We start from the raw sequence: 25,461 nt of genomic DNA, 5'->3' as shown, positions 1-25,461 counted from the left end.
CCGTGCCCAGGCAGCTGCGCTGGATGAGGCACCGCATCGCCCCAAACGATGTGGAAAATCACACGCTTGGGGCCACCCGTGAGGACATTTTGCTCCATCCCCGGTGACTCGGGACGGTCGAGCGGTTGAAGTTCACCAAACTTAACTTCGCTGCTTGGCCTTTCTCGACGCGCTTCGTTATATTTTTAGCTGTTGCCTTGTACGGTGCAATTAGTCACCCCCTTCCCAGCCAGATGGTCCACAATGACACAGGAGCTTCTTTTTTTAATCCGGCGCTTTCCATTGGCGTGAACGGGCCTCTGCTTCCTAAATAACCTTAAGTATAGGGTGCTTGTCTTAGCTGCGGAGCGTGGGTGGCCTGTTATTGTTTTTGCCCAGGTTCGGCTCACCGGTGGGTGTCGTTTCGGAAAAGGCAGGAGCTGGGTGAGGGCAGTTTCCCGTAAGGAGAGATTGGAAAATCAAGACCGAATTAAACCCGCTTTAATTCTCGCTGCTGGGCATACCCGTCGGGCAAACACGGGAATATGTGCCTCCTCCCTCGGCTCTTGTTTTCAAACCAAGGCTTGAAAAAGCTGGAGCCGGCAATAACGCTCCTAGTGAAACCCAAGGCAGCAAAAATGCAGCTGAAAACCAGATTTGGGTGGAAAAGGTTCAGTTGTTGAGTTTTCTACGTAAGGAGCCTGGGATGTGGCGAGGGAGAAGGGGCCGCCCGGGAGCTGGGGGGAGCGGGGGTGCCCTCGCAACGCGCACAGCCGCGCACACGCGTGTGCACGCGCGCGCGCACGCAACTTCTGTGCACCAAACCACGTACGAACGGCCCCAAACTCCACTATCAGACTCTTTTGGGGCCGCGTTTTCAGAGGAGCCAAAAGAAACGGGGATCCCACGGGGCAGGAGGGGGAGATTTAATCCCTCTCATGGGAGAGTGATGAAAAATTTAAGTTTTCTGCAGCAAGAACAATATTTCTCGAAGGAAAAACTCTGACTCCTGCGGTTGTCCCCAGTCTCTTGATCGTTTGGGAATTGTCATCAGAACGAAGGGAAAGGGGGATCATCTCCCCCCCGGCTGCAGCAGGAACCCATCTGTGCCACCAGCAAGGATGGGAAATCGCTAATGGCTCTGGTAATTAATACCTGGCCCTCTCTTTTCATCTCTCGTTAACGGAAGAGAAATGTTTCTTGATCCCGTTGCGCTTGGACCTGAGCTCGAGGAGGCCGAAGCCAGAAGATGGTGCAGAGGATGTACGTTTTCAAGCAATTCAATAATTTTCAAGTCTTGTTTTTAGCAGAGCTTTAGCTGACAGCGGTGGCTTGGGCCGGTGGTTTTGGGAGGGGGTTTTACGTTTCATTTAAGATTTTTTGCCAAAGGCCTTTCTCGGGGAGGAACGGGCAACTGGGGCTAGTGCTGCAGCGGGGCGAGCCTTGCTGCTGGTCCCCTGAGCGAGGGACTGAAGGGATTTTTGAGCTCAGTTTCTCTTGAAAATATTAAATGCTTTTTGGGTTGTAGAGGACACAAAATTGGAGCGGCCGAGCCCGTCCAGAGCCCTCCGCCGCTCGGGGCACGGCGGCGTTGCAAGTGGTTGCCAAGGCTTTTGTGAAATGTGTGTCGGAGGGGGAAGCGTCCATCCCCCCCGTTCCCGACCCGTTCCTGACCCGTTCCCGCTGGGCGGTGGGATCTTTGGAGGGGCAAAGAGCCGGGTTTGGCCGGAGCTGGGCGGGGGGGGGTGGGGGCAGCCCTGGCTGCAGCTTGGGGGGTGGGTTGGGTGGGAGGGTGCTGGAGGAGGCCAGGAGGGGTGCGGGGGGGATGCTGGGGGGGAGCTGGGGGGATGCTGGGTGGTGCTGGGGGGGAGCTGGGGGGATGCTGGGGGGGAGCTGGGGGGATGCTGGGGGGAGCTGGGGGGATGCTGGAGGGGAATAAGGGGGTGATGCTGGGGGGGAATAAGGGGGTGATGCTGGGGGGAGCTGGGGGTGATGCTGGGGGGGAGCTGGGGGGATGCTGGGGGGAGCTGGGGGTGATGCTGGGGGGGAGCTGGGGGTGATGCTGGGGGGGAGCTGGGGGGATGCTGGGGGGAGCTGGGGGGATGCTGGAGGGGAATAAGGGGGTGATGCTGGGGGGAGCTGGGGGGATGCTGGGGGGAGCTGGGGGTGATGCTGGAGGGGAGCTGGGGGGATGCTGGGGGAAGCTGGGGGTGATGCTGGAGGGGAGCTGGGGGAAGCTGGGGGGATGGTGGGGGAAGCTGGGGGTAGCTGGGGGTGATGCTGGAGGGGAGCTGGGGGAAGCTGGGGGGATGGTGGGGGAAGCTGGGGGTAGCTGGGGGTGATGCTGGAGGGGAGCTGGGGGAAGCTGGGGGGATGGTGGGGGAAGCTGGGGGTGATGCTGGAGGGGAGCTGGGGAGGAGCTGGGGGGAGCTGGGGGGATGCTGGGGGGAGCTGGGGGTGATGCTGGAGGGGAGCTGGGGGGATGCTGGGGGGAGCTGGGGGGATGCTGGGGGAAGCTGGGGGTGATGCTGGAGGGGAGCTGGGGGAAGCTGGGGGGATGGTGGGGGAAGCTGGGGGTGATGCTGGAGGGGAGCTGGGGAGGAGCTGGGGGGAGCTGGGGGGATGCTGGGGGGAGCTGGGGGGATGCTGGGGGGAGCTGGGGGGATGCTGGGGGAAGCTGGGGGTGATGCTGGAGGGGAGCTGGGGGAAGCTGGGGGGATGGTGGGGGAAGCTGGGGGTGATGCTGGAGGGGAGCTGGGGGGATGCTGGGGGGAGCTGGGGGGAGCTGGGGGAAGCTGGGGGTGATGCTGGAGGGGAGCTGGGGGAAGCTGGGGGGATGGTGGGGGAAGCTGGGGGTGATGCTGGAGGGGAGCTGGGGGGATGCTGGGGGGAGCTGGGGGGATGCTGGGGGGGAGCTGGGGGGATGCTGGGGGGGAATAAGGGGCGGTTGCTGGAGGGGGATCAGGGGTGATGCTGGAAGGGACCTGGAGGGGAGCTGGGGGGAGCTGGAGGGGAATAAGGGGGTGATGCTGGGGGGGAATCTGGGGGTGATGCTGGAGGGGAGGTGGGTGGATGCTGGAGGAGAATCTGGGGGTGATGCTGGGGGGGAGCTGGGGGGAGCTGGGGGGATGGTGGGGGGAGCTGGGGGTGATGCTGGAGGGGGTTCAGGGGTGATGCTGGGGTGGATCTGGGGGTGATGCTGGGGGGAGCTGGGGGGAGCTGAGGGTGATGCTGGAGAGGAATCTAGCGGGGAGCTGGGGGGGAATCTGAGGGGGATGCTGGAGGGGAGCTGGGGGGTGCTGGGGGTGATGCTGGAGGGGAATCTGGGGGGGGATGCTGGGAGTGATGCTGGGGGGAGCTGGGGGTGATGCTGGGGGTGATGCTGGGGGTGATGCTGGATAGGAATCTGGGGGGGAGCTGGAGGGGAATCTGGGGGTGATGCTGGGGGGGTGATGCTGGAGCGGGATTGGGGGGGTGATACTGGAAGAGACGGGGGGGAGGAATGATTCTGGAGGGGGCCACAAAGATGCTGGAGGGGATCGGGGAGGGTGGTGATGCTGGTGGGGCCCAGGGGGATGATGCTGGGCGGGGGCAGGAGGATGATGTGGGGGGCGGGGGGGGGGGCGGGAGGATGATGCTGGGGGGGCCGGGGCTCGGATGCTTGGGGGGGGGGGGGGAGAGAATGATGCTGGCAGGGCCCAGGGGGATGATGCTGGGGGGGCCAGGGCGATGATGCTGGGGGGGCCCAGGGGGATGATGCTGGGGGGGGTGGGGGCGGGAGGATGATGCTGGCGGGGCCCAGGGGGATGATGCTGGGGGGGCCGGGAGGATGATGCTGGGGGGGCCCGGGGGGATGATGCTGGGGGGGGGGGGGGAGGATGATGCTGGGGGGGGCGGCGGGAGGATGATGCTGGGGGGGCCGGGAGGATGATGCTGGGGGGGGCGGCGGGAGGATGATGCTGGGGGGGCCAGGGGGATGATGCTGGGGGGGCCGGGGCTCGAATGCTGCCGGGGCCCGGGGGGATGATGCTGGGGGGCCCGGGGGGATGATGCTGGGGGGCCCGGGGGGGCCCTGCCGAAGCGGGGCCGCAGTACCCTCGCCGGGCGCTGCCCCCCGGCCCCCCCGGCCCTGCCTCCTCCCTCCGCCCGCCGCCTCCCCCGGCCCTGGGCGGGGTTTGGCCCCGGCGCCGGGAGATGGTGGAGCCGGTGTGAGCGGCACCGGGGCTGCAGCCGGCTGCGGCCCCCCCTGGCCCCGAGCCCCGGGGGGGAGCCCGGCCCCCCCCGGCCCAGCCATGCCCGCCGGCAGCAACGAGCCCGATGGGATCCTCAGCTACCAGGTGGGGGGCAGCGGCCCGGGGGGGGATGCCCGGTACCCCCGGTGCGGCCGGAGGATGCTCCGTGGCTGCTCACTGCGGCATTTCCGAGGGCGGGGGGGGGGCATGGGGGAGGCTGTAAGGGGCGTGCGGGGGGGGCAGGGCAGCGGCAAGGCGGGGGGGTGTAAGGGGGAGGGGGAGGTGTCTGTAAAATGGGGCGCCGGGGATGTGCAAGGGGGTGCCAGGCCTCGGAAGGGGGGGTGCGAGGCATCTGCAAGGCGAAGGGGTGGGGGCGCGGAGGGCGGGGGGGGGCGAGGCGTGCCCAAGGTGGGTGCGGGAGGGCTGTGAGGAGGGGAGGAGGGCACCTGCACCCTGCCTGCTGGGGGGCTCCCGGCTGGGCCCCCCGGGCTCCTCCTCCGCGTCTAGCCGTGACCCCCCGCGTCTAGCCGTGACCCCCCACATCAAGCTGTGACCCCCCCACATCGAGCTGTGACCCCCCGCATCAAGCTGTGACCCCCCCACATCAAGCTGTGACCTCCCGCATCAAGCTGTGACCCCCTGCATCGAGCTGTGACCCCCCCACATCGAGCCGTGACCCCCTGGTGATGCTGCGGGCCCTTTGGGGGGGGGACAAAGGCCACCGGCCCCGCAGAGCCCCATGCCACCCAGTCACCGGGGTGGGGGCTCAGCTGTTGTCCCCACCAGGCGCTTGCATGGATGCGGCGGGTGCTGGGGTGCAGGCGGGAGGCAGCTGGGTGGTCCCCCCTCTTCCAGCATCGCCTTGTCCCGGGGAGGGCCTGCCCGACCCCCCCTGCACCCACGGGACCCGGCTGGAGGAGCTGCTCTCAGTGGCAAATGAGAGGTGGGGAATTAATTAATCTGCCCTGTAATTACAGCTCACAGGAAAGAGCGAAAGGAATTTACGCCTCCCCCAGCGAGGGGTGACAGTCACGTCCTGGTGCCGCTCGGCCGTGACCTGCGTCCCCCCCTCGCAGCCCCAGTTTGGGGCTCCGGAGAGCCGGCCCCTCCCGTTGCAAGCACCGGGGTCCAGTCCCTGTCACAGCTCAAATCCCGGCCCAGGAGCCGGCGGGGTCCCCGCGGGGGGACGGGGCGGACCCCCACCATCGCAAAGGAGGGAGCTGCGGGGACGGGGGCTTCGTCCGGGCGGGACGGAGATGGAGAGGGGCGAGGAGGGGGTCTCCTGCTCCGCCACCGGGGCAGCCCCCCGGTTTGTCCCCGTTCACGCTGTTACCCTCATCCCATAACGACACTGGGATCAGCGGTTTTAATTACACTTCGGGCGAGATTAATGACATTAATGCTCCTTCCCACTGCCGGTGGCCGGTCTTGCTTGCGTGCGATGGGACGAGGGGGCCGGGATGCGAGGTTTGCCTGCTCGCGCGATGCTTTCGGCCTCCCCCGGCACCAGCAGGGCTCAAAGCCAGACCTGAACCTCTGCCTTGTGCTTTTCCTCATCCTCAATTACACCAAAGCTTCCCCGGGGCAAGATTTTTCTTTCTTAACCAGAGGAGTTGCACTGAGGCAGGTAAACTGAGGCAGGACGCTCAAAAATCCCTCTCTCTCCTGCTGGGACAAAAAAATCACAGTAAAATAATAATTTGGAGAAGTTTTCTTGAGATGGACCTGGGGAGAGGATGCACCGGGCTCGTGGCACGAAGGGGTTCACTGCCGCCGTGTCGCAACGAACCTTCCTCCTCTGCTCCAGCGATTTCTGATTTCATTTTTACAAGCAATAATTACTTTCAGCGTCCCGAGAAAACCAGCTTCGAAGCAGCCAGCCGGAGCTTTTTGCATAGAAAATAGTGAAGTGGAACAACTCTCGCTGCTCCAAAACTCAAAAGTGAGCGATGCAAAGCTCCTTTCCAAGTCCATTTTCAACGATTTGGTGTTTTCCAGGTGCCTGGTGGCAGCGGAGAAGGATGGAGAGGGAAAGCAAAGGTTCTGCAAGTGCTGGTACCCATCCTGGGATGGGGTAATTTGCTTTGCAGAGGCATTTCGCCTTCCTGCTGCATCCCATCCCAAGCCCACAGGTCCACAACCCCGCGGCTCTATTAAATCCTTCACTCCGCCAGCAATTTCCTCAATGAAATAACCACTCCGAGGCCATTTGAGTGGCTTAACCGGGAGCGAGTGAGCTTTGAGCGGGGCCGTTTCCTTCGGTGGCATCTCCCCGCCAGGCTTGCCGCGATTTCGGGGATGCTGCAATGGCCGGGGAAGGGCGATGGGATGCTCGGAGCATCTTGCTGCGGACCCGGAGGTGCCCGCTTCTCCCGTTTCCTCCTGTGTTTGCTCCTGAAGCTTTAATACTAAATAATAAAAAAGCAGCGGGGATCCGAGCTTGGATCACGATGGGATTTTAACTGATTAGACCTCGGTGTCACCTTCCTTCGCCGTGTTATTTTACACCCCGTGTCACCTTTCAGGGCAAGCCGGGCAGTTAACCTTTGTGCCGAGCGGCGCCGGGGAGGAAGTTCATTAGAGCAAATGAATTTGCTCCATGGAAATGACGGATTAGCTCAGCTTGGAAAATAAAGTAGAGCTGGACATAGCTGGAGGAAGCAAGGAGAGTAAAAAATGTCGCTTATCTGGACATTTCCGTACCACGCTAGGACGTGGTCTGGCTAACGAGGATTTATTGAAGCAGCGAGGGGATGGAGGCCGTGCCAAAGCGAGACCTTCCTGAAATGCCCTGAGTTTTTTCAGGAGATTTTGATGAAAAGCAGCGCCGCCCCGTAACGTGTATTTTCCCAACGCTTTGCACCCCCCTGGTATTTTGGCAGCTTGTGCTTTTAAATACACCCAAATGCTGCTTATGCCTTTCGGCCCAGCAGGATGCGGCGTTTACACCCCGTTTCTCTTTTCTGGGTAGTTTTTGCTCAAAACAGAGCTGGTTTCTCCCCATCCACTTAAGTTTTCCAAGCGGGAAGAATCTTGGGGTGCATGGTGTGAAATAACTGCCGCATCATAGATTCCGATTCCATAACCGGTCGCTTTTTGCGTCGCTGGAGTTGGTGCACGCCGGGTGGCACCGAGCTCCTCCCGGGGAGGGCTGCCCCGGTGTCCCGGGGGGAATCTGGCTCCCGATTGATCTGGAGATTCAATTATCCCGCAAAATGGGTGACCGATGTGGCAATGAACCACAACGGGGTTACAAAATGACAGTTCTGGAAGAGTTACAGGTAGCACGGCCGGGGCTCTGCGGAGGGGCTGAGCGTCCCCCGAACGGTGGGAAAACCCCCGAAATCCCACGGGCGATTCCCGGGAGCGCAGGAGGATGGGCAGGGGGAGATGCTTCGCAGCGGGGAGGGCTGCCGGCGGCACGTTTAGCCTCGCTGGTCGGAGCACGGAGGCAGAACGGTTTTCTAAGAGAGAAGGAGACTTTCCCCGTGTCGCCTGCGGGGCGTTTGCAAGCTGCGACTCCCAAATCGTTCCCACTCCGACACCCACGCGACGCGCTTGCGATTTTATTGAAATTGCGATTTCAAGCCATTTTATGAAGCCCTTTCATCCCCTGCCTTTCCCGAGGTTGGGGTTTGGGGTTTTTTTTGGCGAATCCAGAGGGGAGCAGGATGCGTTGCTAAGAAGGGACGGAGGGTGGCGGAGGCTGTCATCGGAGAGAGGACGGGAAAGCCACAGGCGCGTGATAATCCGGCTGCCGGGTAACGTGGGCGAGTCCCGGGAGCCGGCGGGGAGGTAGCAACGAGTCGGCTCTGGAATTGGTACTCAGGGACCAGCAAACTCCTTTCCAGACAGGAGCGTTTCTTCCTCTCGTTCGTCAACTTAAGCGGTGAGCGGGAGGCGTGCGCTTTCCCGAGCGTCGCTGCCGCACGGCGGCAACGGATGCTATTCAGTCGAAGCGGTAATTTGGGGGATAAAAAGCCGATTTCACCTTAGCATTTGCAGCTTAAATCATAAGAAGCGATTTCTTCTCTATTTTTTTAATAAGTCTTCGTGGTTAATGCATCATTATTAGTACAATGGGCAGCGTACGCCAGCGCGGCATTTGAAGTTTTACTTGAAAATTACAGCTTTGGTTGTTTTGGGCTGTTTCCCAGCGCACAGTGTAGCTCTCGCTTCTTGAATTCCGTCCAACAGCCCTGCCGGTTCCGCCAGTTTTCTCGCTATTTTGCTCTTCTTCAAACCTCAGTTTCAGAAATCGAGCAGCTGGGTGCCAATCTCGGTGTCTTTTTTTTTTTTTTTGTTTGAACAGGTTTTGGTCGCTGTGATGACGGCAATGGGTTTGCCAAGATGAACCTCAGCAGTTCAATAGTCCCAAGCCTTCCCCTTTGTGCCTTTAATAAAGGAATAATTTCAAAACTGATGAAAACTAAAGGGTGTTTGGGCATTGCAGAGTTTTTCTTTGCATGGGTGAACAGATTTTGGTTTTCTTGGGTTAGTTACTGTCCATGCAGGCAAGGAAGGAGAAACCGAGCGGCAGTGATGTATTTTCTTTAGTATTTAAGACACGCGTAGCAATTAAAAGACAAAGTGCAGCCTAAAGAGGGGAAAAAAGATATCAAGTGTTGCCAGGAGGCCCTTTCGAAGCCGCAGTTGTGACTCGAGTGGGAGACGTGGTTGGGTTTTTATTTCTTTGAACGCAGCCTGGTAATCCCCTTCCCCAGCCCTGGTGGCAAGGGGAAAAGAAAAGCAAGGCGACTCCGCTCTGGTTGCTCCTGTAGTTCTCCTTCGGCTTTTAAGACACAAACGCTCTTCGTGCAGCGCCGGCAGCGGTATTTCAGCCGAGGAAGGCATCAAACCTCAGCCCTTGGCTTCTGCGAGGAGAAAAATGCTGTTTTCCGTGGAAAGCACGCTTGCACCAAGGGAAGCCCGAGCCTCCTTGGGCTGAAGATGAAGCTTCGCCCTTGCAGGTTCTTGAGGGCCTTTGGAGGTTGTTGGTGGCCATGTCCTGTGGCCAAGTGCCATCTAGTGAGTCCTGCAGGTATCACGTCTGGAGACTGAAACTTGCTGTCATCAAAAGTGCGGTTTTGGGTTTTTTTCCCAGTTTGGATTTGGAAATCCCCCTTTTTTTTTTTGTAGTAAATACTTCCAGACTCACATCGTATACAATATAGGTGATGTTACGGGCTGTTTTATTTGGGTATGGGAAAAAAACCCCTCCCACAAGTCCATGTTTTTAGGGCCGCGCCTGGAGGAGGAGGCACGCAGAGGCGTGATGCTCGTGGGCTCGCGCGGAGGCAGGGCTGGATGATGGCCGGGAGGACGTACGGGAGCCCTGCACACCCAGCCCCAACTTTTACCTTCTTCTCATTGCTAAACAGAGACACGACGAAGAGGCCGTGATTGACCAGGGAAGAACGAGCAACGTTGTCAACATTCACTATGAGAAGGAGGAGCTGGAAGGTGAGTCCCTGCGGAGCTCCTGGCAGAGCGGCCACCAGCCCAGTGCATTTCCCCATTGCACAAAGTCCCCACAACGTCCCTTGCTCGGCGTCCACATCGCGTGCGGCAAAATGTGCCACGCTTCTTAATAAAGCAGCACAGTTATTTTCACATTTTTTAATATTACGGCTTTTAAACAGAGGGAAAAAGCCCCCGCAGAGGCCACGGTGTGAGTTTTAGCCATGGGGCTGGATAATTTGCGGCTTGTTTTCTCGCGGAGGCTGCTCCTGGCTTGGAGAGGTCAGGAGCGTAATTTGACGGCTGCAGATGCAGGCCTGTGATTTTTTTTTTTTTGTTCTGGAGTTCATTACCATGGGACTGATTTGATCTTCTCTTGTCGCCTTGTGCCATACAAAGATTTTAAAAATAATGACCTTCTGTCGCTGCTTAATGAGCAAGTCTGAGCGTTGTCCAGCCGAAGCTGGAATTTGAGAAGAGCTTTGATAATTTCAGGGCACTTTTAGATGCCCCAGAGCCATCACTTGTTGCTCTGGTTTTGCAAAGTTCGAGTAAAATAGGCTTGGAAAAAGGAGGTCCAGTGAAAACAAAATTAAGAGAAGTTGGTGTTTCTCCTGGGATTTAACCGTTGCTTAGCGAGGCACCGGCCGCATCAACCATTGCCGCAATGCTGGAAGTGCTGCAAATGCTGCTTTTTCGCAGGCCACCGGACCCTGTACGTGGGCGTGCGGATGCCGCTGGTGAGGCAGAGCCACCGGCATCACCGACCCCACAGCCAGAAGCATCGGAAACGGGAACGGGAGAAGGACTCGGCCCCGACGGAGCAGGGCTACCACTGTAAGTCCCGCCGCGGCGTTCACTGGACTCCTCGGGGCTGCGTGGGTGCTGGGGTCTTCTGCAAGCAGGTCCATGTTTGGAGTTTGAGTGACTTGCTCTTCTTCCGAGGGAAAGTGGCATTATTTAGCAAAACCCTCTTTTTCCAAACTTTTCTCTATTTTTTTTTTTTAAGGCAGTTAAATGCGTAATGGATTTAGGCTCGTCTTCATTAGAGGGATCCTGGCTTTAAAAATGGGAATGTGGGGAAGGAAAGCTGCCCATCCTCATGCAGAGGTGGAATAGATGCTTCTCCTTCTCCGTGGCTCTGTGCAAGCCCGGAGAGACCCAGGGGAGAGGGGCCAGCCCAATATTTGTGGCTGAACTGGTGGCGATCCAATGCCCACTTTGAATGTGAGCGTGATGGGTCGTATTTAGGCATGGTAACGGGACGGGGCTTTGCCTTCTGTCCCCAGACACTCCGTCCCAGCGGGTACAGTTCATCCTCGGGACCGAGGAGGATGAGCAGCACGTCCCCCATGACTTGTTCACTGAGCTGGATGAGATCTGCGTGAAAGAGGGCGAAGATGCCGAGTGGAAGGAAACGGCAAGGTAAATCCCTGCTGCCGGCTGCGATGGGAGAGGAGTCCCCACCCCGGCAGCGCCCGTGGGCTCTGCTTTCCGCTCGCCGGGACACGAAGCTTTTGCAGCTGCAGGTGTCGATGCGAGGAGCCTTCTCCTCTTGCTACCCTGTAGCTCTCTTAAAGGGGTTGCAGAGCTGGGGCTGTTTTCTTGCAATGGGGCTGATCGCACCCGATGCCCGCAGGTGGCTGAAGTTTGAGGAGGACGTGGAAGACGGTGGCGAGCGCTGGAGCAAGCCCTACGTGGCCACGCTGTCCTTGCACAGCCTCTTCGAGCTGAGGAGCTGCATCATCAACGGCACGGTGCTGCTGGACATCTGTGCCAACAGCATCGAAGAGATTGCAGGTACCGTGGGTGCTGCATCCCTCTGGGAACGGCCCAGCTCGGTTTGCCGCCGTGCCCTTCACTCCCGAATCAACCCCTGCCCCGATGGCACGTCCTTTTCCAGAAATCCCACTGTGTTTTTAAGTCGTGAGTTGGTTTTGGGTGTAGACTGGGCGTGCAACAGTCACACCAGCTTGTTCTTCCAATAGGGGATCCTTTTGAAAGCAATTTGTGGGGTTAGAGAAGCGATTAGAGAATGTTCTCCAGCCGAAAAGGAGTGTCTGTCAGCAGGCTGCTCTTAGGAATACAGAGTCTGCGTAAGAACTGAACCTCCTTAAATAAACTATTCATTACAAGCCATTTCCTCACAATCTTTTTTTCCTTTTGCCTTAACATCCAGGATTTAAGAGTTTTAAAGGTAGAGTTTATCTGGCAGATGACCAAGCGGGGTATTTCTGTGGGGAAGATAATTGCAGTTAATTGAAAAAGCAGCTTTGGAGAAATTATCTTTGACTGGCAGGTCTCCATTCAGCCCTTTCAAGAGCTGGAGAAGTCGGGGCCGTTCTTAGCACATTTCTCCCTGGGCTCGGCAAATTGCAGTCGATCGGCCAAGAAAACTCTGGGCAAGTCTGTGCTATAGATTGCTTATAATTTGGTTCAATGTGTAGAGTCAGACAGAAAGGCCATATCGGGCAAGAAAATTGCGTTATTTAGAACGGGAAATAATTATCTTAGTGGAGTGATGAATAAGCACTTCAATGATGTTTTCTAGCAAAGGAAAATTCTTGCTTTCGCTGCAAAGGCTGAACTGCATTAAAATGTCTGGCTAAGCAAGGCTGAGCCCGCGTTAGGGTATCCTGCGTGGCACAGCCTTCCCCGGGGGCTTCGGGGGTCGGGACTTGCGGGGGTTTCTGCTCTGACGGCTTCATTTCCCTTTGCCATCCCCAGATATGATCCTGGGCCAGCAAGAACAGTCCACGGAGTTTGACGAGCGCATGCGGGCAAAAGTTCGAGAAGTCCTTTTGAAGAAGCATCACCATCAGAACGAGAAGAAAAGAAACAACCTTCTCCCCATCGTCCGCTCGTTTGCTGATGTGAGCAAGAAGCAGCCAGACCTGCACCTCCTCGACAAGCCAGGTGAGGGTTCCTGCAGGCTTTGGCACCAGGTGATGGTTTCTGCCAGGCTTTGGCACCAGGTGAAGGTTTCTGCAGGGCTTTGGCACCACGAGAGAGTTTCTGCAGGGCTTTGGCACCAGGTGAAGGTTTCTGCCAGGCTTTGGCACCAGGTGAAGGTTTCTGCAGGGCTTTGGCACCAGGTGAAGGTTTCTGCCAGGCTTTGGCACCAGGTGATGGTTTCTGCCAGACTTTGGCACGAGGAGAGGGTTTCTGCAGGGCTTTGGCACCCGGTGAAGGTTTCTGCAGGGCTTTGGCCCCATTAGACTTGTCCTGGCAAAGGAGAAGCGTCCCAGTTACTCCTTGTCCATCTTTCTGAGTGTCTTTCTTTTTCCTACCAGCCCAAACACTCACCCCTCATCCTTCTCCCACCACTGCAGAAGCTAAAAATGGGGTGAACCATGAGACCAGCGCAATGGATTTAAGCAAGGTGAGACACTCGTAGCTTTCTTACGCCTTTAGGGCCAGATTTGCTCTTGCAAACTTGGCTGCAGAGCGTGCTACGGAGTGCTGTGGGCTTTGCTTTTGGGGTAATTGCCTGAGAATCGCTTGTTGTGCCCAGGCGGAGCTGCACTTCATGAAGAAAATTCCCACCGGGGCTGAAGCGTCCAACGTGCTCGTAGGAGAGCTGGATTTCCTTCGCCAGCCCATCGTGGCATTTGTCCGCCTGACCCCGGCTGTCCTCCTCTCGGGCATGACGGAAGTTCCCATCCCAACAAGGTCTGAATGAGAAGCACAATGCTTTTATTTAAAAAAAACCCCACCTAACAAACCAACATCAAATTGCATGCATCGGTTTGGCAGCCCAAGGGAACAAGGGCGGTGGGAGCAAGCACGTTTCTCCTGCTCACATCTCCTCGCCTTCGTTTCTCCCTTCCCTGCTGTATCTTTTAAACCCCTTGGCCAATTTGAATGAAAGTTGGCCCAAAAATTAAATTTGTGATCGGTTTTGATGAATTTCAAATTCATCACGGAGTCAGTGAGCCTATGTGTCCCCTTTCGGGCCGTGCTCTGGGCTGGGAGCTCCCAGGGATTTCCTTGGGTGCCCTTTGAGCAAGGCCACGTTCTTCTCTCTCATTTTGTTTTTCTTGCCCAGGTTCCTGTTTGTTTTGCTTGGACCAGAAGGAAAAGCCCATCAGTACCATGAGATCGGCAGGTCCATGGCTACTATCATGACGGATGAGGTGCGACGAGATAAGAGGGATCTCCGGGTCCTTTTTGGCTTTCTTCACCTCCCCCTGTCTCTGTAGTAGTGAGGAAGAGGAGTTGCTGTCCCAGCTGCCCGCAGCTCTCCTAATCGCCCACCCTTCGTTCGCACCCCAAAGCAAACATGGGGATTTGCATCACCTCACCTCCTAGAGGCTGAAATCCCACCCGGGGTGCATCCTGCACCTCCGCCTTCTCCCAGGAGAGAAGCAAGAGCTTATTGCGCCGGTTAGGACATCCGAGATGGGTTGTCCTCTCACCAGGTTGTCTCCTATCGTCAGGTTTTCCATGATGTTGCCTATAAAGCCAAGAACCGGGCTGACCTCGTGGCTGGCATCGACGAGTTTCTGGATCAGGTCACCGTCTTGCCGCCAGGAGAGTGGGATCCATCGATCCGAATCGAGCCCCCGAAAAACGTCCCTTCGCAGGTGGGTGCTGCGGCAGAGGGAGGCGCGAGGGGGACGGGCAGGCCGGCGGCACGGCTGGGGATGCTCCTCAGGGGCCCGACCTCACAAGGTCCCGGTTTGACGCAGTCACACGCCCAGAAGCAAAACAAGCCAGCGGTTACAAACACATGGCTGTATCTTATTTCCATTTTAACAGGAAAAAAGGAAGATGCCGGGAGCTCTTGATGACAGTGCTTCTCACAGCAAGCCGGAGAAACACAGTGGTCCTGAACTGGAGCGGACGGGAAGGTGTGAGCTTTAATAGTTTGTTTTTTTTTTCTGTTTGCCTCTCAAATCTGGGCATGCAGCTCCCTTCTAGCAGGTTTTGGGGGTGAGTTGGCTCAGTGAAGGGGCTCCACGTTACCGGCTTGGTCCCCTGGCTTGGGCAGGTGGGAGATCTGGGCAGCTGGGCTCAGCCACAGCATCGTCGCACACAGGTTTTCTTGATTTGGGGTGGAAGTAGGTGTGTAAATGGCTCAAGGTAGAGCTCTGATCCTTCTCAAAGCAAGGGACCGTTGCCATAAGAGAGGACAGGCTCTCAGGTTAGGTCCTTTTTCTTTTTGTTGGAGGGATGTTTTTGTCTGCCTCAGTTTCTACTGGGTATAAAATGGGTGAAGGAGACTGCTTCTTTTTAGCGATGGAAGCTTTTCTGTGCCTGTGATTGTCCTTTTGCAGCGAAGAAAACTCAATGTGGTCTTCCAGGAAAATAGTCTATTTTTTTTTTTTTTTTCCTTCCTCCAGGCTCTTTGGAGGTTTGATCCTGGATGTGAAGCGAAAAGCCCCGTGGTTCTGGAGCGATTTTCGGGATGGTGTGAGCCTGCAGTGTCTGGCGTCCTTCCTCTTCCTCTACTGTGCCTGCATGTCCCCTGTCATCACCTTCGGGGGGCTGCTGGGGGAGGCAACCAACGGCCACATAGTGAGCACCCCTCTGTCGGGTGGCATGGGGGAGGATAAAGCTCATGCAAAAGTCCTTGCTGCAGTGAATTTGCTTTGGGTTCCCCCCCCCCCCCCCCCCCCCATATGATTTATTTATTCAACAAGGCTCAGTGCCAGGTCCTGCCCTGGGGGCACAACAACCCCAGGCACCGCTGCAGGCGTGGGGAGGAGCGGCTGGGAGCTGCCCGGCGGGAAAGGGCCTGGGGGTGCTGGTCGACAGCCGCTGGACATGAGCCAGCAGGGTGCCCAGGTGGCCAAGAGGGCCAGCGGCATCCTGGCTTGTATCGGGACCGGCGTGGCCAGCAGGCCTGGGGCAGGGATCGCCCCCCGTGCTGGGCACTGGGGAGGCCGCCCCTCGAATCCCGCGCTCGGTGCTGGCCCCCGGCCACAAGAAGGACACGGAGGGGCCGGAGCGTGGCCAGGGCAGGGCAGCGAGGCTGGGGCAGGGGCTGGAGCCCGAGGGTGGGGAGGGGCGGCTGGGGGAGCTGGGGGGGCTCAGCCTGGAGAGGAGGAGGCTGAGGGGAGCCCTCATCGCTCCCCCAGCCCCCGAAAGGAGGCTGGAGCCGGGGGGGTCGGGCTCTGCTCCCCAGGAACAAGCGCTGGGACGAGGGGGAACGGCCTGGAGCTGCGCCAGGGCAGGGTTGGGTTGGGTACGGGGAAAAACCTCCTCCCCCAAAGGGCTGCCAGGGCCTGGCCCAGGCTGCCCAGGGCAGGGGCTGCGTCCCCGTCCCTGGGGGGATTTCAGAGCCGGGGAGATGTGGTGCTTGGGGACATGGGTTAGTGGTGGCCTTGGCAGCGCTGGGTTAGCGGTTGGACTCGATGATCTTAAAGGTCTTTTCCAACCTAAACGATTCCATGATTTACTCACTGCTGCCTCTCTTCCCGGGACAGAGTGCCATGGAGTCGCTGCTGGGTGCATCCATGACCGGTGTGGTGTATTCCCTCTTTGCTGGCCAGCCTCTCACCATCCTTGGCAGCACCGGACCCGTCCTTGTGTTCGAGAAGATCCTCTACAAATTCTGCAAGTAAGGCTGGCTGCCGTGGCTGGGTGCCGCGAGAGCCTTCGGAAGAAGGCAGTGATGGAGAAAAGATGTTTTTCTTATATTTTTCTTAGTGGTCGTTGTTAGATTTAAGTTGTCTTCTGCGTCACAGGCATTGCACGCTGCTGTTGTAGTATGTGATGGTGCGAGAGCCCTCGGTCCCTGAAGGATTGATGGGGTCGTTTGGGGTTTTTAGGGTTAAAGCACAGCAGGAGGAGGAGGAGGAGGAGAACCCACAAGGATATGGATGCCCAAGATGGGCTGCACAAGGAAGATGAGACAAAGCCCTCTGGTTTGGGAATGAGGGAAGATTTGCTTTCCTCTGAGTACAAAACCAGGCCCTTTTTAGCCAGAGTTTTTTGCTGGAAGTGGAAATATATTTTGCCCAAATATCCAAATAGTTTTCTGCTGAAATATTTTGAGTTTTGATGATTTTATTGAAAAAAAAAAAAAGGAGCTTTTAATGTGAAGTGGATATGTTCCATGACAATCCTTTTGTTGTGATGACTTGGATCCTTATTGCACCCTTATTGCAATCAAATTTATTATTAAGCCCCAACTTGCTGGCAGCAGGTGACCGGGTGCAAAACCAGCTGGTTTCAGCGTTCAGGCATCAGGGTGATGTGGGAGAACACCACCTTCCACCGCGGGGACCTGACTTCAATTCGCCTCCAAGGCATAAACACAAGATAATTGCTAAATAATGATAATTAAATAATTGGCCTCTTCCTCCTGCGGGTCCACACCCTGCACCGCAGCCCCGAGGCTGTCTGTAGTAGTACACGGAAACTGCATTTACCATCCGCAGCCTTGACACGCTCTGAAATTGCTCCCAATTTTCCCTGAAGGAAGGCACGGCTCGGAGCCTCTTGCTGGCCTTTCCACCCTTCGTTTTATTTTGGTTTCGCAGGGACTACACGCTCTCCTATCTCTCCCTGCGGGCCTGCATCGGGCTGTGGACCGCCTTCTTCTGCATAGTGCTGGTGGCCACCGATGCCAGCTGTTTGGTGTGCTACATCACCCGCTTCACCGAAGAAGCCTTCGCCTCCCTCATCTGCATCATCTTCATCTACGAGGCTCTAGAGAAGCTGAGTCACCTGCGAGAGACCTACCCTGTGCACATGCACAGCAAGCTCGACTTCCTCACCATCTACTAGTGGGTTATTTTTCCTCCTAAAATGCCGCGGCCCCTTGGCAGGAGCTCTGGGCTGCACCTCCATCGCCTTTCCCTTACCCCGCCTTGGCTTCTCTCCTCCCAGCTGTAAGTGTCAGGCACCGACCCGTCGCAGCAACGAAACCCTGCGTTTCTGGGAGAGCAACAAGATCAACGTGTCCAGCATCGCCTGGGAAAACCTCACGGTGACTGTAAGTGCCCCGAGCCACTGCTTCCTCGCACCGCGGCCACGGGGTCCAGGGACCTTCACACGGTGCAAAACTCAGAGCCCTTCAGGTGATGAGGGGCTTCAAACTGTGCTAGTGCTGCTCTGAAAAGTCATTGCTTAAATCTAATGTGTGGTTTAACCCACTTGGTCCTGGGAAGGAGAGTCCACCTTGTCCAGTCCACCTTGTCCCCAGCATTGTGGGTAATAACTGTCCTCCTCACCCCTGTTGCAGGACAATATTTCTGACTGGGAGCAAGGTTAAGTGGGTGGTTTGATTATTGTAGCAGTTGGAGGACTTAAGTTCATCCTCGAAGGTAGTAATTGGCTTCCTTAATTGGTTCCTAATAACTCCAGGCCTTGCTTTCTTACGCAGCGCTGTCTGTAGGTACGTGCATAAATTTGCATGTCTGAGCAGCCTCTCGGGCTGTCGCTGCTGGAAGCAGAGCCTAGGCATGGGATGGGAGGCTCTTATGGACATCTTCATCCCCTCTCGGCCATGTCCTCTGAGCCCTCCACTGGGAAGGGACCATTTGTCTCTTCTCCTTTCCTATCACAGTTGTCTTAGCCCTCCTTCCCTGTTCCCTCTTTCTCTATCCCCAAGAGATTCCAGCGTTTCCTTCCCCTCTGGTGTCGTCTTCAGCCACGGTTACCTGCCATTCAAGCGGAGGATGTGCCATGGGTCTGTGGTATGGTGTCCCATCACATCTCATCTCTCCGCTCTCCTCTGTGTAGTTCGATGTGTCACTTGTTCAGCTGCTGCTGCTCATTAAATACAAATCTCGATCAGCAGCAGCAGTCACAAGGTCATGGATCTTGGACCAAGATCCTCAAAAACCCCCTGTTACCCGAGGTTTCCTTGCCGCACGTGCACTGCCTTTGTGTCCTGACACTCTGTTTCTCCAGGAATGTCGGTATTTGCATGGAGAGTTTCAAGGACCTGCCTGTGGACGCAATGGCCCCTACGCGCCTAATGTCCTCTTCTGGTGCTGCATCCTCTTCTTCTCCACCTTTGTCCTGTCGAGCTTATTGAAGAAGTTTAAAACCAGCCGTTACTTCCCAACCAGAGTAGGTAGAAGATGGTGGCCAGCAGCAGTCTCCACACTCAGTCCCCAAAATGGCTTTCCTGGAGCACTAAGCAGCATTTGCCACCACTTGGTCAAGCTGGGAAATGTTGACCTTGAAGGCCAAGCTCTCCATCAGCTTGGATGTCCCTCACTCATTGCCATGAGCGCAAACCAATCGTAGCATTTGCCACCTGCCCCAGAGCGATTTTTTTGCTCAGGCAGTGGGAAATCAGGTCTTCCAAAGCTGTTGGTTGTTTTTTTTTTTCACCTTCTGTGCATGATGTGCTCAAGGGGAAAGTTGATTCAAATGAGGAGCTGCCATAGAAAAAGACACTATTTCTTCCTTTTGAGGAACAAATGATGCCTCAGTGCCTTATTCCCATTTTAGCTGTGAGTGTGGCTGTAGTGGCAGACATCTGTTTCCTTATTTTTTATTTTTTTTTTAAGGTTTGAATTAAAACAACCCTTTTCCACCTAATTAAACTTTTTTTTTTTATTGTCTGACACCAGGTCTCACAGGGACAAACACAGCAACAGTATCTAACCAAGGGATTTGGCTGCATGTCCTCAGAGTGGTGGGATTTTGTTAACCAGCCTTAATGTTGTTGATGTCCCCAACTTTTCCATTTCGTGCTATGGCCCTGTTTGCGACGCCCCTTTCAGCTCTGGTTTCTTGCCCCAGGTACGGTCCACAGTAAGCGACTTTGCTGTTTTCCTCACCATCGTCGTCATGGTGCTCATTGACTTCATGATTGGGATCCCATCACCGAAGCTCCACGTCCCCCATATGTTCAAGGTAACGGGGTGTTCTGGCACGGAGCTGATTTCAGCCCTTGGGGATGCCACAAGGTGATGTCAGGGCAGGACAGGGCTGAGTCTGGAGGAGATGCTGGTGGTGTGACCATCTCGTCTTCCACCTCCAAGTGCATCGTTTCCTTCTGGAAACGAGAAGACAGCCCCAAAACTAGATACCTCAAGGAGAAGTATCTATAGGTGCTTGCAAAGAGGACGCTGGCACTGCTGAACCCCATGGGAGAGGGTGACATGAAGCCAGGGCTGGGAGATGCTCTGACACAAGGATGGAGGGGAAAATCGAAGCCAGTGAAGCGGCTGGGCTGGGAGACGATCCCGATGTGTGTGCTTTGTTGTAGCCTACCAGAGATGACCGCGGGTGGTTCATCAACCCCATAGGACCCAACCCTTGGTGGACGGTGTTGGCTGCACTCATCCCAGCTCTGCTCTGCACCATCTTGATATTCATGGACCAGCAGATCACTGCCGTTATCGTGAACAGGAAGGAGCACAGGCTGAAGGTAAGGGGCTGCAAGAGATGACGCCATCCCCGACCCGCTCTGGGCTGCAGGGATGGGGAGCAGCTCCTGTTCCAACGCTTTATGAAGACGTTGGTCTGGGACAACGTCAGGCTGCGTGGCAGGATGCTCTCCTGGATTAGCGATGACACAGGGAGCAAACGACAGGGGAGTTCAGATGAGCAATCTTTCGGAGCAGCAAATTAAATCTTAGAGCAATATAGAAGAGCGTTTTTGTTTTAAAATGTCAGCAGCAGCTGGGGGAACGAATCATTCTGAAGAGCTGCCAGGGAGAAGTCAGAGTCACATCTTATTTGCAAGTGGTGGACATTTCTTTATGAATGAAAAAGAAGTCAATTTTTTTTTTTTTTTTTTTGAGAAGTAGATCTCACACAAACTCTCCAAATCTACTTTGCCTAAACTGCTGACAGATTTTCATGCAAGGTGCTTGCGCAAAGGCTGGATACATCCTTATTTGTTTCCAGTTCTTGTGTTAAATTTTCCAGAAGTTGACTTGAGCTCAAGTAGGGTTTGAGTCTGACTCGCGACGTTGTCCTTGCTCTTGTGCTGTGGGATGCTCTGCCTCTTGTTTCGCTCCCTGCAGAAAGGATGCGGGTACCACCTAGACCTTTTCATGGTGGCCGTGATGCTCGGGGTGTGCTCCGTGATGGGGCTGCCCTGGTTTGTGGCTGCGACCGTCCTGTCCATCACCCACGTGAACAGCCTCAAAGTAGAGTCTGACTGCTCCGCTCCAGGAGAACAACCCAAGTTTTTGGGGATACGAGAGCAGAGGGTCACTGGCTTGATGATCTTTGTGCTCATGGGCTGCTCCGTCTTCTTCACTTCTGTGTTAAAGGTGAGAGGAAAATGCCAAACACCCAACAACCACGAACTTTTTGGAGGTTATACAAAAATAGTCCCCTCTCTCCGGGCCTGAGGAGTTGTGGAGCAGAGGAGGGGGTGATCCCAAACCGTGGGCCTTGACCCACAGTGGGAACCAGCCTCGGTTACGCTTCCCAGCCCGTCAGGCCCCAGTTTGGTGTGCTTGAGGCAAGCGAGCAAGACAACTGCTTTAATTTTCAGGTGTCTTTCAGGCCCACCGCGTTTATGGTTACAATTAAGTGTATTCAGACCAGTACATCTGCTCTTTCAAACAAGCAGCACTTTATCGGTTGCAATTTGCTCCCCCAAATGCCTCAAAACAGCTGTTCCCAGTAGCTAAACACACTGAAATCATCCCCGTGGGCTTCCTTGCATGTTCCTCCCACAAAATAATCTCATCTCTAGGCTAAAAGGAGGCACGTCGCTTTTGCATGTTGCCACAAGAATATGTAGAAATGTTTTTCTACCGTCACAGAATGCGGTATGTGCTAGCATGGGTGAAATTACCTATTTTCCTCCAACCTTTCTGGAAAATAGGATTGTTCTGATGAAACGTAACTCAAAAGTTCAGCCTAAAGCAGAGCATTAGCTCACTCACACGCACAAAATCTCTACCGGTTAAAATCCGACACGTCTCTAACCCTGTGGAAACTGGAAAGCTTTCGGCAACTTTAGGCAGTGCCTGTAGAAGAGAGCGGTAATGCTGAAAATGCAATTTAAAAAAACTAACTCGCTGCATTCTTTTTTGTTTTCCAGTTTATACCAATGCCTGTGCTTTATGGCGTCTTTCTCTACATGGGCGTGTCGTCGCTCAGAGGAATTCAGGTACGGACTTTCAACAACCCCAGGCACCGCTGCAGGCGTGGGGAGGAGCGGCTGGGAGCTGCCCGGCGGGAAAGGGCCTGGGGGTGCTGGTCGACAGCCGCTGGACACGAGCCAGCAGGGTGCCCAGGTGGCCAAGAGGGCCAGCGGCATCCTGGCTTGTATCAGGAATGGTGTGGCCAGCAGGCCTGGGGCAGGGATCGCCCCCTGTGCTGGGCACTGGGGAGGCCGCCCCTCGAATCCCGCGCTCGGTGCTGGCCCCCGGCCACAAGAAGGACACGGAGGGGCCGGAGCGTGGCCAGGGCAGGGCAGCGAGGCTGGGGCAGGGGCTGGAGCCCGAGGGTGGGGAGGGGCGGCTGGGGGAGCTGGGGGGGCTCAGCCTGGAGAGGAGGAGGCTGAGGGGAGCCCTCATCGCTCCCCCAGCCCCCGAAAGGAGGCTGGAGCCGGGGGGGTCGGGCTCTTCTCCCCAGGAACAAGCGCTGGGACGAGGGGGAACGGCCTGGAGCTGCGCCAGGGCAGGGCTGGGTTGGGTACGGGGAAAAACCTCCTCCCCCAAAGGGCTGCCAGGGCCTGGCCCAGGCTGCCCAGGGCAGGGGCTGCGTCCCCGTCCCTGGGGGATTTCAGAGCCGGGGAGATGTGGTGCTTGGGGACATGGGTTAGTGGTGGCCTTGGCAGTGACAGGTTAACAGTTGGACTCGATGATCTTCAGGGTCTTTTCCAACCTTAATGATTCTATGATTCTATGTCTGCTCCCTGCTATTTCATCTCCGTAGAAGCAGGAAAAAAGCAGTGGCCTGGGGAAAAAACCTCTCCAAAAGGAAGCAATGAAAATATTTTGTGTAAGAAAAAGACTGGGGGAGGCACAGGAGGTGCATGGGGCTGGGAGGACCGGGCAAGTTCAGAGCTCTCTGTTTCGTGGTTTAGGGCAGGTCAGTGTTTGGTTATGTGAAAATGGGGGAATTCAGTGCGAAGGGAAGGCAGTTTCTACTGCGGGTGGAAATCCTTGCTGGGGGATTCAGTGGGCCAAGGAACGCTAATAATGGAATAACGTGGCATAATTGCAGTTTGGTGGGCAGCTCTCATGGGCGAGCTGGGTTATAGATGGAGTGAAGGGAAAATGGGTGCTGCTCCCAGGAGGAACACAGGGGGATCCACGATTTCTCATTGCAAGTGAGATCCTGAAAACTCCCTCCACATCTCAACAGGGCCGGAAACTTTCCGCAGTCCCAAGGTAGCAACTTTTCCACTTTTATTTTGCAGTTCTTCGATCGCTTGAAGCTGTTTTGGATGCCAGCGAAACACCAGCCGGATTTCATCTACCTGCGGCACGTCCCCTTGCGAAAGGTGCATTTCTTCACCATGATCCAGCTGATCTGCCTCGTCCTGCTCTGGGGCATCAAGGTGTCCCGTGCTGCCATCATCTTTCCCATGATGGTAAGAGCCGGTGCTGCCAGCAGCGGGAGGTTTCCAGCATTGGAGCAAGATGTAGCATCATCTCCGGCCTCACCGCATCTTCCCTCTTATTCCTGAAGGTTTTGGCTCTCGTTTTTGTCCGGAAAGTGATGGATTTCTGCTTCTCAAAGCGAGAGCTCAGCTTTCTGGATGACCTTATGCCAGAAAGCAAGAAGAAGAAGTTGGACGATGCCAAAAATGAAGCCAAAGAAGAAGAGGTAACGCTCGCTGGGTGCTTGGGGCTGGATGCCTCCCTTGGGCTGTGATTGCCTGTTTCCATCACAGCTTGTCTTTAAATGTTGGGGGAAGATCAGAACTAAATAGAAAGAGATCCTGATAGCCTGGATCCCACATCTTAACCTTTTTTTTTTCCTAAATTAGCAGTGAGCTTAACGCTTGAATACAGGTATAATCTTTAAATGACTTTTTATAATAAAGATGATGATTATTAGGGAAGGATTTGCTCCTAATGGTGTTTTTAACCATGGTGGAGGGAAAGGTCTTGACCCTGCTGCACTGATAGCTAAAGCTGCCACCGGTCAGAAGGAGAGGGCAGCATGCAGTGTTTTTACTGGGTGCTCAGTTTATCTCCGCTTCGATCGGAGAACTTGATTTCTCCCTTTTTACATCAGGAGTCCCAGAAGATGATGGAAGCTGCTGCTGCAAATTCAGTTCAGCTGAAACTGGGGAAGACCAGCAACTTGGATATCCCAAAGCAAAACACTGACAGGTAAAGGCCCACCAAGCGCCAGGACCCCCGGCAAGATTAGTTTGAAGGCGTTTGGCACAATTTTCTCTACTTGCCTCTTTATTGAGCACCCGTTAGAAAGCAGCAGTCAGCTTGGCGGGAGAATCCAAGGTATGGGCCGGGCTGCAGGAGGGGATCGCAGGGCTCTGAGCCCAAGCAGAGTGGCTGCACAACTCACGTTTGGCCCCAAAACCTTGCACCATCCATGACTTCATGGTAGCTGGAGATCCTCATACTTAAAAATGAGGAGTTGCAGGCATGATCTGTACCAGCAGTGGCTTAGGAGCCCGTCCTAGGGCTTAAACACCAGCAAGAGCCTTTGCACGGAGCTGTTGCTCTGCAGCTCTCCGGCTTGTCTCCCAAAACTCCTCATCCAGCAAAACCTCCCGTCCTTATGCTGGGCTTTGATCCTCCGAGCCCTCCTGCTCCTCTCGCTGATGCCGATGCACTCGGTGGCATCCGTTCCCTTAATGTAAAATCTTTATTGCAGGGCTGATCCTTCCGAGATTAATATCTCGGATGAAATGTCGAAAACGACCGTATGGAAGGCTCTCACTATGAACACAGAAACGCTCTGAAGCCGGGGAGGAAGGAGGTAAAGGATTGCGTGTGAACGTGACCCCGCTCCTCTGCGAGCGACGGCGTGTGCCGACGGTTTTCCCGTGCTTCGGCCGGCAATGCCGAGCAAACGGCCCGGCCCTGGGAACAGGCAGGACCGCGGCCTGCAAACCAGCTCCTCTCTGCCGGGCTGGTCCCACGAGCGGGGCCGAATCAGCGGCAGCCGGCTGGTCTTCCACTGACGATGCTCTCCCTCTTTTTCCTCTTTTTCCCCCCCCACGTTTTCACGTTTAGGAATCTTGACTTTGAAGGAGAGGAGCGAGAACGTGACTCAGGGATGTGCCAACGCAGACACGGGGAGAAACTGCTTTTTTTTCAATTGGAGGATTCCCATTAAAGCCATGCAGATGTTTCAGTTATCCTTGGTGTGCTTCAGGCATTCCGTATCTCTAGACCAGCAAACTGAGGTGCACATCACAGTCAATGGGAGTTCGGTGTTGTTAAGCCTCCGTGTGTACGTGCGTGTGTTGTTGCGGTTTTGTAGTGGTAGAGGGACTGCTACCGCTTTATCATTCAGTGCTATTTTTTTAATATCTAATTCCTCCTCTCCTTTCTCTTTTTTCCAAATATAAACTCTGAATGTACAAAATCATTTTCTGTTATATTTGACGCATTCTCCACTTTCTTCTTCAGCACGCCCAGGTTCTTGGTCTGGTTTGGGGTCCTTTTAATTCGCTTTTCTGTCTCCTACCGGTACGAGAGGGATGCCCTCCGTGGCGGGGCAGCGTAAAGCGCGTCCGAGCGGTTGGGCTAAGGCGAAGGAAAAACATTTGCTCCCTGCGCTCCACTTCTACGTAATATTTTTTTTTTTTTTTTTTTGCTTTGGCTTTGCCATCAGCCTGGAAGTTGCAAAATGCAGAAATGCCACCTTCTTGTCCCCTGGCTGTAAACTGAATATAAGGGAGCGCTTAAAATCGAATACCTTGAATATG

General features: G+C 55.7%; 1 protein-coding gene across 1 annotated transcript; it reads left to right on the top strand.

Annotated features, from left to right (window-relative positions):
• Positions 1–10,387: 10,387 nt before the first annotated feature.
• SLC4A8 (solute carrier family 4 member 8) lies at positions 10,388–24,489 on the top strand (the record flags this gene model as incomplete). Its single annotated transcript, XM_082332363.1, has 22 exons — positions 10,388–10,508; positions 10,961–11,096; positions 11,311–11,471; positions 12,399–12,587; positions 12,965–13,053; positions 13,186–13,343; positions 13,720–13,807; positions 14,111–14,257; positions 14,433–14,524; positions 15,017–15,191; positions 16,103–16,236; positions 17,162–17,407; positions 17,511–17,616; positions 18,537–18,698; positions 19,380–19,493; positions 19,849–20,010; positions 20,612–20,863; positions 21,646–21,714; positions 22,972–23,145; positions 23,244–23,381; positions 23,796–23,893; positions 24,402–24,489. The coding sequence occupies exons 1-22, from the start codon at positions 10,403–10,405 to the stop codon at positions 24,487–24,489; spliced, it is 3,084 nt and encodes a 1,027-aa protein (XP_082188489.1). The 5' UTR covers positions 10,388–10,402.
• Positions 24,490–25,461: the final 972 nt, after the last annotated feature.

This window comes from Platalea leucorodia (genome assembly GCF_965183815.1).
Source record: "Platalea leucorodia genome assembly, chromosome: 23".
Classification (NCBI taxonomy): domain Eukaryota; kingdom Metazoa; phylum Chordata; class Aves; order Pelecaniformes; family Threskiornithidae; genus Platalea; species Platalea leucorodia.
Note: the sequence above shows the minus strand (reverse complement) of the source record. Positions and strands in the feature narration are given on the sequence as shown.